This window comes from Lepidochelys kempii, chromosome 10 (genome assembly GCF_965140265.1).
Source record: "Lepidochelys kempii isolate rLepKem1 chromosome 10, rLepKem1.hap2, whole genome shotgun sequence".
Classification (NCBI taxonomy): domain Eukaryota; kingdom Metazoa; phylum Chordata; order Testudines; family Cheloniidae; genus Lepidochelys; species Lepidochelys kempii.
In genome coordinates, this window is record NC_133265.1 from 38,682,082 (window position 1) to 38,695,217 (window position 13,136).

General features: G+C 46.3%; 1 protein-coding gene across 31 annotated transcripts in view; it reads left to right on the top strand.

The window, feature by feature from the left end:
- MAPK8IP3 (mitogen-activated protein kinase 8 interacting protein 3) overlaps positions 1-13,136 on the top strand; it is a 154,665-nt gene that overhangs the window by 53,212 nt on the left and 88,317 nt on the right. For 18 of the 31 annotated variants that reach the window (XM_073362974.1, XM_073362986.1, XM_073362975.1 and 15 more), the window contains exon 5: positions 4,357-4,380. The exons of the other annotated variants lie outside the window; for them this stretch is intronic. In XM_073362974.1, coding sequence (XP_073219075.1) covers positions 4,357-4,380 — 24 coding nt within the window. The remainder of the gene's footprint in view (positions 1-4,356; positions 4,381-13,136) is intronic. 31 annotated transcript variants of the gene reach the window in all.

A 13,136-nucleotide genomic window follows, 5' to 3' on the forward strand; every position in this document is an offset into this window, starting at 1 on the left:
TCTGTGACAAAAAATTAAAAATTCTGTGCACAATATTTTAAAATTCTGCAGGTTTTATTTGTCAATAAATATGGAGGCTCCAGCATGGCAATAGGGAACACAGGTCACTGGCTGCTCAAAGGTGGGAGATCACCCTGCAGCCCCTCGCCCCCAGGACATGGACTCAGCAGTGAGGCTGCACCTGACCCTGACACAGCACAAGGCCTGGGCCTGCTCCAGAAACATTGCGGGCCCTGCCCCTCTGCACTAGGCACTGTGTGGGGCAGGCAGGCTCAACCAGGCAAGAATCCAAATGTAGAGGGGCTCAGTATGGGGGGGATCCAGGTGTGGAGTGAGAGGATTCTGTGTGGGGCAATCTGGGTGCAGGCAGCTCAGTGGGGGAGTCTAGGTGTGGGGGGATGTGGATGCGCAGAGGCTCATGGGGGAGGGGGGTGTTCCGGGTTTGCAGTGGGATTCTGCAGGGGCTTCCAGGTGAAGGTGGTTGGGGCTCAGCATTATGGGTGTGCAGGTCTCAGCAGGGGGGCCTGGGTGCAGGGGGAGTGGGGCTTGGTAGGGTGGGGGTCTGGAAGCAGCTAGTTGGAGTCAGTGGCATGGAGGTCTGGATGTGGGGGCTTAGGGTGGGGCACATCAGGGTGGGGGTTTGAGTGCAGGAAGCTCAGTGGGGGGTGGTCTGGGTGCAGGGGTGGGAGTCCAGAGGGAAGGAGTCTGGCTGCAGGGGGCTCCAGATGCAGGGGTTGAGGTTCAGTGCGGTGGGGTTTGGGTATGGAGGGCTAGGGGGTTTCTGGGTGTATGGGGTGAGGCTTGACAGGGGTGTCTGGGTATAGGAGAGCCAGATGTATGGGGGTTGGGCGGATGGGGGAGCAGTTCCCCATATGGTGACACCTCGCCCCACAGATGAGGAGCAATGGGGGCAGGAAGCAGGGGAGGATGCTGAGCTTTCTGCAGCTGCGGGAGGTTTCTGGACCTGGGTTTGACACAACCCCAGATACTTCTTGCAGGGGAAGAGGAAGTCCCGTCGTCTCCTGCCTCCAGCCCAGCTGGGATTAGCAGCTGATCCTAACTCGGGGTAGGAGTCACTTGCTGGGGTGTCCCCAGCACTGAAGTGATTTACCTCTCTGCCGGCTGCCTGAAATAATGCACCTGCGCAGCTAGGGAGTGGTGCATGACTGCTCTTGCAGCTTCCCTTTGCTTCCTTGTCAGAAAGTCATTTTTGTGCAGGGAAGCAAAAAAATCTGCAGGAGACATGAATTCTGCGCATGTGCAGTTGTGCATACTTCCCCAGGAGTAAGTTAAGGCAACTCCCAACTCCCCAGGTGCACATCAGCTCCCAGACTGCTGTGCTGGTCATCACAACATGGGGAATAGATGGCCAGCCCTCTGTGGAGAAAGAGGTGGTTAGGGACTATTTAGAAAAGCTGGACGTGCACAAGTCCATGGGGCTGGACGAGTTGCATCCGAGAGTGCTAAAGGAATTGGCGGCTGTGATTGCAGAGCCATTGGCCATTATCTTTGAAAACTCGTGGCGAACGGGGGAAGTCCCAGATGACTGGAAAAAAGCTAATGTAGTGCCAATCTTTAAAAAAGGGAAGAAGGAGGATCCTGGGAACTACAGGTCAGTCAGCCTCACCTCAGTCCCCGGAAAAATCATGGAGCAGGTCCTCAAAGAATCAATCCTGAAGCACTTACATGAGAGGAAAGTGATCAGGAACAGTCAGCATGGATTCACTAAGGGAAGGTCATGCATGACTAATCTAATCGCCTTCTATGATGAGATTACTTGTTCTGTGGATGAAGGGAAAGCAGTGGACTTTAGCAAAGCTTTTGACACGGTCTCCCACAGTATTCTTGTCAGCAAGTTAAAGAAGTATGGGCTGGATGAATGCACTATAAGGTGGGTAGAAAGTTGGCTAGATTGTCGGGCTCAACGGGAAGTGATCAATGGCTCCATGTCTAGTTGGCAGCCGGTGTCAAGTGGAGTGCCCCAGGGGTCGGTCCTGGGGCCGGTTTTGTTCAATATCTTCATAAATGATCTGGAGGATGGTGTAGATTGCACTCTCAGCAAATTTGCGGATGATACTAAACTGGGAGGAGTGGTAGATACACTGGAGGGCAGGGATAGGATACAGAGGGACCTAGACAAATTGGAGGATTGGGCAAAAAGAAATCTGATGAGGTTCAATAAGGATAAGTGCAGGGTCCTGCACTTAGGACAGAAGAACCCAATGGACAGCTACAGACTAGGGACCGAATGGCTAGGCAGCAGTTCTGCGGAAAAGGACCTAGGGGTGACAGTGGACGAGAAGCTGGATATGAGTCAACAGTGTGCCCTTGTTGCCAAGAAGGCCAATGGCATTTCGGGATGTATAAGTAGGGACATAGTGAGCAGATCGAAGGACGTGATCGTCCCCCTCTATTCGACATTTGTGAGGCCTCATCTGGAGTACTGTGTCCAATTTTGGGCCCCACACTACAAGAAGGATGTGGAAAAATTGGAGAGAGTCCAGCGAAGGGCAACAAAAATGATTAGGGGTCTGGAACACATGACTTATGAGGAGAGGCTGAGGGAACTGGGATTGTTTAGTCTGCAGAAGAGAAGAATGAGGGGGGATTTGATAGCTGAGAGGTGGTTCCAGAGAGGATGGTTCTAGACTATTCTCAGTGGTAGCAGATGACAGGACAAGGAGTAATGGTCTCAAGTTGCAGTGGGGGAGGTTTAGGTTAGATATTAGGAAAAACTTTTTCACTAGGAGGGTGGTGAAACACTGGAATGCGTTACCTAGGGCGGTGGTAGAATCTCCTTCCTTAGAAGTTTTTAAGGTCAGGCTTGACAAAGCCCTGACTGGGATGATTTAATTGGGGATTGGTCCTGCTTTGAGCAGGGGGTTGGACTAGATGACCTCCTGAGGTCCCTTCCAACCCTGATATTCTATGATTCTATGATCCCCTTTGTAGTATAAAGCCAGAATTATACCATCTTGTGCTACACAGGGAACTGTACAGAGTAAGCTCATAAAATTCGCCCTCTCCCTCAATGTGGAGAGGAATATGCAACAGCCTTTGCCCTGAGTTATGATTCCCATACACTTCACTCCAACTCACTAGTTCAGATAAAGCAAAAACAAGTTCATTTACTACAAAAGATAGATTTTAAGTGATAGCAAACAGATCAAAGCAGATTTACCTTGCAAATAAACATAACCGCAAACTAAACTTAATATACTAAATAGATTGGATATGAACAGCAAATTCTCACCCTAAGAGATTATACAAGCAGGCTGCAGATTCTTAAGGGGCAAACTGCACTTGCTTTACAGCTTGGAATCCTCAGCTGTTTCATTCACAGGCTAGAAATCCCTCTAGCCTGGGTCCAGCACTTCCCCCAGTTCAGTCTTTGTTCCTCAGGTGTTTCCAGGAGCCTTCTTGTGTGGGGAGTGAAGAACCCCAGATGATGTCACTCCCTGCCTTATATAGCTTTTGCATATGGTGGGAAACCTTTGTTCCCAAAGTTCGGTTCCCAGCCCAGTCTGTGGAAAAATACTGACATCCCAAGATGGAGTCCAGAGACATGTCGCCTGGTCACATGTCCTTGTAGAGTCCTAGCAGCCATTACTTGGAGCCTGTCTGTAGCGTTCTCAGGAAGGCTCACCAGGTGGGAGATACGCTTCTCCTAAGGCCTATTATTTTTTCCTAATGGTCCATTGCCCTGAGTAGGTCCTTCCCCACCCACTATCTAGACTGAAAGCATCTTGTCTAGTTGGCATTACCCAGGTGTAACTACATTTGAAATACATATACTTAGTCAGTATTCATAACTTCAGATACAAAAAGGCTACATGCATACAAATAGGATAATCCTAATAAGCAAATCTTAACTTTTCCAATGACACCTCACATGACTTATCTTGCATGACATACATCATAATTATGTCATAATCGTATCATAATAATATCACTGTGAAGAATACGGTGTGCAGTGTCATAGGTGCATTTTGTGTGATATGCTAGATAGGGGCATATTTGTGTGAACCCATACATACACTTGGTATGTTTGCTTGTCACTATGACTGAAGTTGGTATAAGCACAGAATAGTGTGTACATGTATGCACAAGAGACATACAGAGAGAGTGTGTGTGTTTCTACATTGTTTGATTATGAGTGCATGCATGTAATGGGTCTGCTGTATGGCTGCATGCTTATGAGGCTGTAAGTGTCTCCATCACTGCTCAGGTATGTATTTGTGTGAGCACATAAACATACATGTGCTTGCATGACTTTTTGCTCTCTAATGGTTGTTTTCTTGTCTCGCTTCTTGTGTGGTTGCCACTCTGTTTTGGCTGCTATGTTTGTCACTGCAGTCATCGCCAGTCATGGAGGAAAAGGTAAATCCTATTACAGCATTTTTTTTTAAAAACTGTCACTTTGGAGATTGGGGTTGAGTAACAGCTGTCTGACTGCTGGGAATATAATGTCCTGGCTTGTGTGTCATCACCCCTACTGGTATATACATTAAGCTGGTTAATATACATGACAGTGCCTTCTATTGGTACGTGAGAGAGCCAGTCAAACTGCTGCTTTAGCACATCATGCAGAGGCTTGTGTTTTAAAGAGCAGAAGATTCAGAGGTTGAATCCAAAAACCAAATGAGCCCAGTGTGTTGAGGTGATCAGTGTATCTGTGTTTACTGTCCTAGACTGTTCTGAGGTGCTTCTGCATTTTCCCAAACCTATAAATCTGTCTTACCACACACAGCAAAACATTGACACTGTCTGAGTGGGACGTATACAGTAGAATCCTGTTTATCTGAGCCTACATTATCCGGCTCTCCGTATTAACTGAAATGAGGCTGACAGCTCAAGCCCTGGGCAGTGGGGTTTGGGCTTTCAGTCCCCTGGGTGGCAGGGCTCTTCAAGTCTGAGACTTGCCATCTGGGGGTGAAGCCCATTCTCCAGATTATCCTGATTTTTGGTGATCTGATCTAACCCTGGTCCCAATTATATCGCATAAATGGGGTTTCACTGTAATGTGTTTCATTCTCAGTACCTCCCAGAATGCACTTCAATTCACTACCTCAGAGTATAGCCTGGAAAATGGAATTCTGTGATCTGAATTTATAAAGGGTGTGTGTGTGTGTGACTGAGATATCTTTCAGTCTTTTAAACATTGCCAGATAAACAGCCATTTCGTTATTCTTTTTAAACTTTTGAACTTTATTGGGAGAGCCTCCTGATTTCCAAGTCTAAGTAACTTAGCTCCTTATTGAGTAGATGCACCTTTAAACTTCCCTGGGGACTAGGCTGGTGGAAAATCAGACCCAGGATTGGGGAGCTGCTACAAACTCCTTTGTAGTTCACTTTCCCTCCCTAGCTGGGAATCTGGGCCTCTGTTCTTTGTTTAGCATAGACTACTGTGAAGTACTGGGCATGCTTACAATGTTATCTATATAATAAGATGTGGCTTTCAAACAGAAAGCTCGAGAGACTGCGTGACGGAGTGTGATGTAACGGCGTTATCAGCATGTGTTTGGGAAGGCTGCATTGCTCATGAGTGGCAAAGCTGGTAGCGAGCTATGCAAGCCATCCTAAAGGAGTGCAGATAAAATCTCTTCTATTGCACCGTCAGGTTTCTAGTGCTTCCAGTTATTTTGCAGAAAAAAAATATTTTAGAGCCTTATTGGCAGTATTCCCTCTAACTTTTTATGTCTATGTTCAGAATAAATGTTATGTGCGCTAATATGGAGGTGATGTGTGACACATCACTTTCATATTGGTGCTGTCACAACGCTCCCTCAGGGGGTCTCCTGGGTAGGCAGATCAGCATTGTATGTTGCTAATGCTGTTGCGGGCATCGCAAAGCATTTTGGGAAGGGTTAAAGGTGTAAGTGTGGAGTGGAAGATTCCTTTGCAGGTTGCAAAAGGCCGAAGAGGGAGGGAGAAAAAAAGGAACAGGTTAACTCGACAATTCAGCTAGGCTTGAAGATAAAGGGCGAAACTGCCACTCAAGGCCAACGCATGCACAAACAAGCTCCCTGCTGCTAAACAGCCAAAAGCCTGTGGGAAAGGAGAACTGAACCAAAAAAACCTGAAAAGGGGGTGCAAAACTAGTAAGAATGTGAAGGTCAGAGAATGGGAACATAACAGTCTTGCGATGCTGAAGCCAATGTGTTTTGGGGAAACCAAGGAAGCCTCAAAAGGCCGGTTTGGACTGGTACAGAGAGCACGGGGGACAAAGGTCCCTGGACGAAATGCCCCCAGAAGAACCCAGGACTTAAAACCCTCCCGAGAGCAGAAGCAAGTCAGAGATCAACAGCGGACCCTGGATGACCCGTGCACGGAACAAAAACTCCTGTCCACCCCTCCCCCTCTTCTTCTTACATTACACCCAGGCTTGGCCAGCCTCAGATAGTGCGGGTGTGAGTATGAAAGTGGGTTAGGGCTTGGGGCACTAACGCTTTGTTTCTTCCTCTGAGTGATATGGGGAACCCCCCCAGCGCTTTCCGCTGTTATATTATTATTTTATCAATAAAGCTTTAAAACTCAGTTACTTGGTGTGCTCCGTCATCTCCTCCCCTAACGATCCTGCAGCCTCAGCCTGATCACCTGATGCCTCAGGCAGATTGGTAACAGAATCTGTCACAGTTTTGGTGGAGAATTGCGGAGGGGTGGAGTGCACCAACTGCTTTGCCCTTGGTATTTCATGTTTGCTCTGTCCAGCACTGTTGGTATTACATGTTAAGGATTTTATAATTAAAGGTGAGTCCCACCCTCAGTCGTAGTATGACTGAGAAATGGAGGGAGGTTTGGCATTCCTCTCTCCACCCCGGTCAGCAGGGGAAGGGTGCAGGTGGGTCTACCCCTGGCCGTAGAAGTGCCGGGCAATAGGAGGAGGGCTTAAAAACCCTCACTCCACACGAAAGGAATCCTCGGTGCATACACCCTCAGTAGTAGCATGACTGAGCAGAAGAGGAAAACTTAGGGTTTCTCGCTGTGCCCGAGACGGGTTTTGGATTTGGTGTATGGACCCTCAGTCGTAGCATGACCAAGTAATACGGAGGGAGGCTTAGCGTCTACCCAGGGGGGAGAGGGGGGTGAGCATTGTAAGCCCCGGTGCCAGTGTGGGCGGCGTAAAATCTCAAGTAATAAAAAGACCTTCAAAGCGGTACTAATGGTTTGTGATAATATGTTCAGGAAACAGAAGGGTACAGCTGCGGACTCGAGAGTCCCGCAGTCGTGGGTGATGGCATCAATGATGGGGTCCTGGAAGGCTGGGGGACTGGATGCCCATGCCACAGGGGAGGCAGCAAAAAGGGACAGAACCCTGTAGCCTCTTTCAAAGGGGGGTGAGGACATCTGCAGGTTGGAGAGGGCTCTCACCAAAGTGGGATACAATCCCTGGGGTTCTGTGGCAGAGCTCCAAAGAAGCGTGCATACTTGGCAAAATTTGTTAGACCCATATGCCAAGTATTAAAAGCAAAAGGGTAAAAATCTAGGGCCAGCTGTGAAATTAATAAGAACTGCGGCGGCCATGTGGTGTGAAATGTTGTTGGGGCAAAAAAAGGAAGAAGGGAAGAGGTGTGTAAACAGCTAGTAAAAACTGAGCAACTAAAAACGCAGATTACTAACCAGGCAGCAACCCAAGCCTATGCCCAGAATAAGTTGCCGGCCTTAAAACAAAACTTCCAGGCAGAAAAGGTGAAACGCACCCACCTGCAAACACTGGCTAAGCAAGTACCAGTCCTTCAGGGACTCATCAAAGATTTGACCATTCGTACCCAGAATACGCCTCAACAGCAGTGTGTCCACCATAAAAAGAAAATTAAACAGTTAAAACGCCAATTGGCCGTGCATTCTGTCCAGGTGGCAAGCCTCACGGGGTAACCCTTGTAAGTAATATTGTTTAAGGAAAGGGACCAGGAGGGGGTGGGGGCTAGTTAAGGAGCCCACCCTCCTTGCTAAATTGGTAGTGAAACAAAGCCTGTGTCCATAAAAAGGGACTGTGCAGTGAGAAAAACAGGATCGGGCCCAAACAAGTGAGCAGGCAACAAATGAAAAAAATTAAAAACAGGTTGGAAGCCCTAAGGGCATAATGGCAAAAGTAAGAAAAGAAGTAAGTGCAAACATAGAAAATTCAGACCCCTAAAATAGTATTTGGAATGGTAAAACCTAAGTTAATGAACATACATGTCATTTTGGAAAATAAGCAAGTAATTTTAAGAAAAAAAAGTAAAAAGTGAACTCTGCAAAGGCTGAAGAAAATTAAGCAGTTAAACATCGTAACAGTGTTATAAATGTTATAGAAAAAAAATCTTGTTTTCTTTTCAGCCATTCTAAAAAAGGGGGGGAGGGCCTTTTCTAAAGGAATGTCTGTAAATAATCCAGGCAAAAAAACTATCTAATTAAAATCATTTGACTATAAACAATTTAGTCAAATTTGCTAAAAAAAAATATAAGGAGGTTCTATTAAAACTTAACTGCCCCAAATGTATAAAGGAAATAAGCAAAGCAGTGTAAAAGAAATGAGCAGTGTATATTGTAAAAGGGATTTAAAAAAAAAAAAAGCAAACATACCATGCTACTTAATTAAAATCCTATTAGGGCTCCAAAGGGAGCCACAATAGGTTGTATTTTCTTTTTCAAATTTTTGTATGTTTTAAAAGCAAAAGTAAAAAGTAATCAAAATTCTGGTAAAAGTTAATTGTGTCCCTTTTAAGACAAAGTCTTTGAGCTGCTAATGGCTTTAAATCCCAAAAGCAAGCCAAAAAGCATCTGTGTTAATGCAAATTACCTAACTGATAAAGGTAGAAGCCATTAAAACCTGGCTTGTCTATAAAACAAACAGAAAAAAATATGGGGGTAATTCCTCTGTTTTGCTTGTAATCAGCAAAAATATTTTAAAAAGAAAGAAATATTTTAAGCAATAATCTCTCACCCCCAAAGGGGTAAAAATATGTTTGTTTGTTTTTTGTCTTTCAAAAACACAAAAAAGCTGATACAAGCTAAAAAGCAACCCAAAATACCATAAATCTACTGTCACAATAAAAATTATGTTTTGTGTTCTGTGTTTTGTCTTGTGTTGTTTGTCTTGTTGCTAGCACTGTTGTGTATCAAATGCTGCAGAAAAACCTCCTCAGGTAGCAAACACCATATTAAAAAAATTGGTTTTGAAGCAGGGATTATAAATACTGTAGACCTGAAGGTAATTAAAAATAAATTAAGCTTTCTGTCCCAGCTACGGGACAGCCAAATAAAATAATAAAAAAATCATACTGCTATTGCACATGGAATGTACTAAAATACAAATACTTGCTTTGTCCACCCTGGAACGCAAAATGTTTTGGGTAATATCAAAAAACACAAAGCTTTTGATACACTTGCTAAAGCAAAGCAAAAGATCACTGTTTAATACTTATCAATACAAATGAATGCAGTATATTTCTGGCATAGTAAGGCCAGACCTTTTAAGTGGAAAAATTGTTGTTAAAAACACACACCAACAAGCTCTAAAAGCAAAAATATAAAAAGTTAGCCCACTCCTCATATAGCACATAAAATCCTTCTGGCTACCCCAGACTTCGAGCCAATGGGCTGGGGAGGGAGGGAAGCTATTGGACACCAGGGATTGTACCAAGTGGACTCCTCAAAAGTGGGTGTACTTGTCCTTGCCTGTTGCTCCAAAGCCCTGTAGTAAAGACATTTCACTAAAATCCTGTATGTAAAATAAATTAAATAATAAAACCACAGTACTGTATAATGAGCAATGTGTACATGTTAACTCCTGGAAAAAAACGTTTTGAAAGAATGTAAATGTTAGCAACCCGCTAGTAAACAAATGTAAATGTAATGTAAGTACTATGTTTACCAATAACCACATTTACTGTTTGCCACAACCAAAAAAGTCTCAGCTTTGCCCAGTTAAGGGAAAAGCTATGTAAAACTCACAAAGCCATAAAGTCCACTTTAAATTAAATAAAAAGGCCAAGTGTAAGGAAATCATTGTTAAAGACATTCAGAAATGGCAAATTAAAAATACGGTAATGTTGCAAAATCTGGGGAGGGCGGCCCACACTTTAAACATCAAGTGGGTGGGTCCGTACCCCATTGTGAATCACATCTCCCCAGTAGTGTACCAGCTTCAGCTACCCAGTAAACTAAAATGGGCGCATGCCAATCAGCTCAAAACATATCTCCCTAGATTTCTGTTCATGGCATTGTGGGCCTCGGTTGTAAACCAGCCACCTGCTTGAACCATCTGGGTTTCCAGCTGTCCATGGAATTATCTGAATAATTGTAATGCTGAGGACGGAAAATACCTCCAAAGGCTCTCCTTGGCTTGAGCTGCTAATGGGGCCTGAGCCATAGTGTAGCGGAAGGCTGAAGGAAAGGTGCCTTGAAAACAGTGCATAGTACAAATAAACACAGCAGGGCCACAGCAAAATACCTGGTGGGTGGCCCTGAACCACCCCTGAATCCCATGGGGGCAAACCCTGTTCCTCCTGTGGTGGCTTGAAGTAAAATTGGAATGGAAAGTCCTTTGGCAAGCAATAGCAATTACTGATCTCGAAATGTAATAATAATGTTGTTGTAACCTCCTAAACCAGGCAAACAACATCCATAACAAAAGCCAGGAAGGGCTGTAATGGGACACTAATAATTTAGGAAGTTTTTCATCTGTGCCTCAGTTTCCCCAATAGGTGCATTTGTGTTGTTCTCTTTCTTTCCCTCTTGCTTTGTTATCAAAACAAGGCAGTAATAGCAAAAGCCCAGGGACACCCCGAACAGGAGTGGTGGGACCGCTCTTGCTGCTTCAGGCCTCCAAAAGTTGTTAGTGTGATACAATGTAGGTATGGGGCACATATCTGTGGAAGTCCTCGGGTGTCTGACACTTTTGTCCTCCTTCATTAATTTTACCACTGTTCAAAATTGGCCATGGTGGGAAAAAAAGGTCAATTTATCCATTGGTGGGTGGTGGCAATTTTGGCTTAGCATCCTGGGAATGTGGCATCACATATTATCTGGAATTGGGTGGTCCATCGCGACATATGGGAGGTGGCTCCCCCCAATAACATGGCTAAGCGGTATGTGCTGACTACATCTTCTATCAGAACATAGGGATTGCAGAGAGCAACACCTGGCAATTATGGCCTATAAAGCCCCCTCAAATAATATATAAAGAAAAGGCAATGCCAGGCCGCTTTTACGAGGGGGTCAACACCTCTGCTGGGAAGGGGAGGCTTCGGGATATGCCCCCACTAAGGCCCATGTATTTACCAATAAGGCACAAAATTTTTCGGTGCATTGGCGCACAGTTATGCAAAGTAGGGTCAATATCTCTAACTATGTTGTGTTTAATTTTTCATGAATTACACCCAATGTTTTCCTGCCCTTAACGCACACCCAGGAAAAACTGACTGTATTCCAAACCTATGCCTCATCCTTTACCGTGTTGTAGCATACGTTTAATCTGAAAAAAGCTGCCTTTGCCACAGCCATCCGGATGGGGCATCTATGCCAACAGGGGGACGTGTTATGCTATGTTACTAATAAAGCCAGAAGCCACTACTGGCTAACGTATGCAATTGTTGCTGCCCTAACCATTTTGTTTGTGTTATATTACTGTTTATGTAAAAAACCAACAGTAACCCTAGCCACGGTGTCAAAAAAAAGGGTGAAAACCTAAGTGGTGACCCCTCACAACAAAATGTTGACTTGGGGTCAATGGGGGGAATGTCACAACCCAATGGCCCCCTCCCTCAAGGGGTCCCCTAGGGAGGCAGATCAGCATCGTATGTTGCTAATGCTGTTGCAGGCATCGCAAAGCATTTTGGGAAGGGTTAAAGGTGTAAGGCAGGTTTGGATTGGTACAGAAAGCATGGGGAACAAAGGTCCTTGGACGAAATGCCCCCCCCCCAAAAAAAAACAACCCAGGACTTAAAACCCTCCCAAAAGCTGAAGCAAGTCGGAGATCAACAGCAGACCCTGGACGACCTGTGAATGGAACAAAAACTCCCATCCACCCCTCCCCCTCTTCTTCTTACATTACACCAAGGCTTGGCCAGCCTCGGGTAGTGCGGGTGTAAGTATAAAAGTGGGTTAGGGCTTGTGGCATTAAAGCTTGCTTCCTTCCTCTGAGTGACGTGGGGAACCCCCCGCCCCACAGCGCTCTCTGCTGTTATTTTATTATTTTATCAATAAAGCTTTAAAACTCAGTTACTTGGTGTGCTCCGTCCTCTCCTCCCCTAACAATCCTGTGGCCTCAGCCTGATGCTTCAGGCAAATTGGTAACAAAAATCTGTCACAGTGCACATAACAAAATTCATGTGGGGCAGAGGGGTTTGGAGTGTGGGAGGGGACTCAGGGTGGGGGCAGAGGGTTTTGGGGGGTGTGAGGGCAGGGGTGTGAGGGCAGGGGTGTGAGGGCTCTGGCTTGGGGTGCAGGCTCTGGGGTGGGGCCGGAGATCAGGGACTCAGGGCTGGGGCAGAGGGTTGGGTGCAGGGGCTGAGGACTCCAGCTAGGGGTCAAGGCTCTGGAGCAGGGCCGGGGATGCGGGGTTCAGGGTGTGGGAGGGGGCTCAGGGCCAGGGCACAGGGGTTTGGGGTGCAGGCTGCCCCCCAGCCCTCTCTCACCACAGAACTTGGGGCCGACGGAGAGGTACCTCTCCCCGGGCTCAGCAGCTCCAGCTGGGCTGGGCTGGGCTGGGCTGGGCTGAGGGAGGGGCTCCTCTCCTGGCAGCTCCGGTGGGCCTTGGCTGGGGCAGGGGAGGGGCTCCTCTCCCATGGCTGCAGCAAGTCCAGGGCAGGTCCTTGCTGTGGCCCGGTGGAGAGGGGCGCCTATCCCCTCCACGGCAAATCCTCACAGGGGTAGAGGCATCTCTCCCTGATGGAGCCCTGAGCCCCTGTGCGGGGCTTAATAGGCAGCTGCACAGCCGTGCAACTTAGAGGGAACTTAGTTTATTGGGGCCTGTTTATTTTGCCCCGCCACTGTAAAGTGAGCCTCTCTTAGGGCCATGATTCCGCTCTGAGGGAGAGGGAACCTTTAAAACATCTCTAACAGTGACCTGAAATGCTTTTCTCTACCTAAAAAGAGTAACTGTTTTTAAGTATGGGATCTTGGGACCTTCAGGAGTAAAAAGTGCTATATAT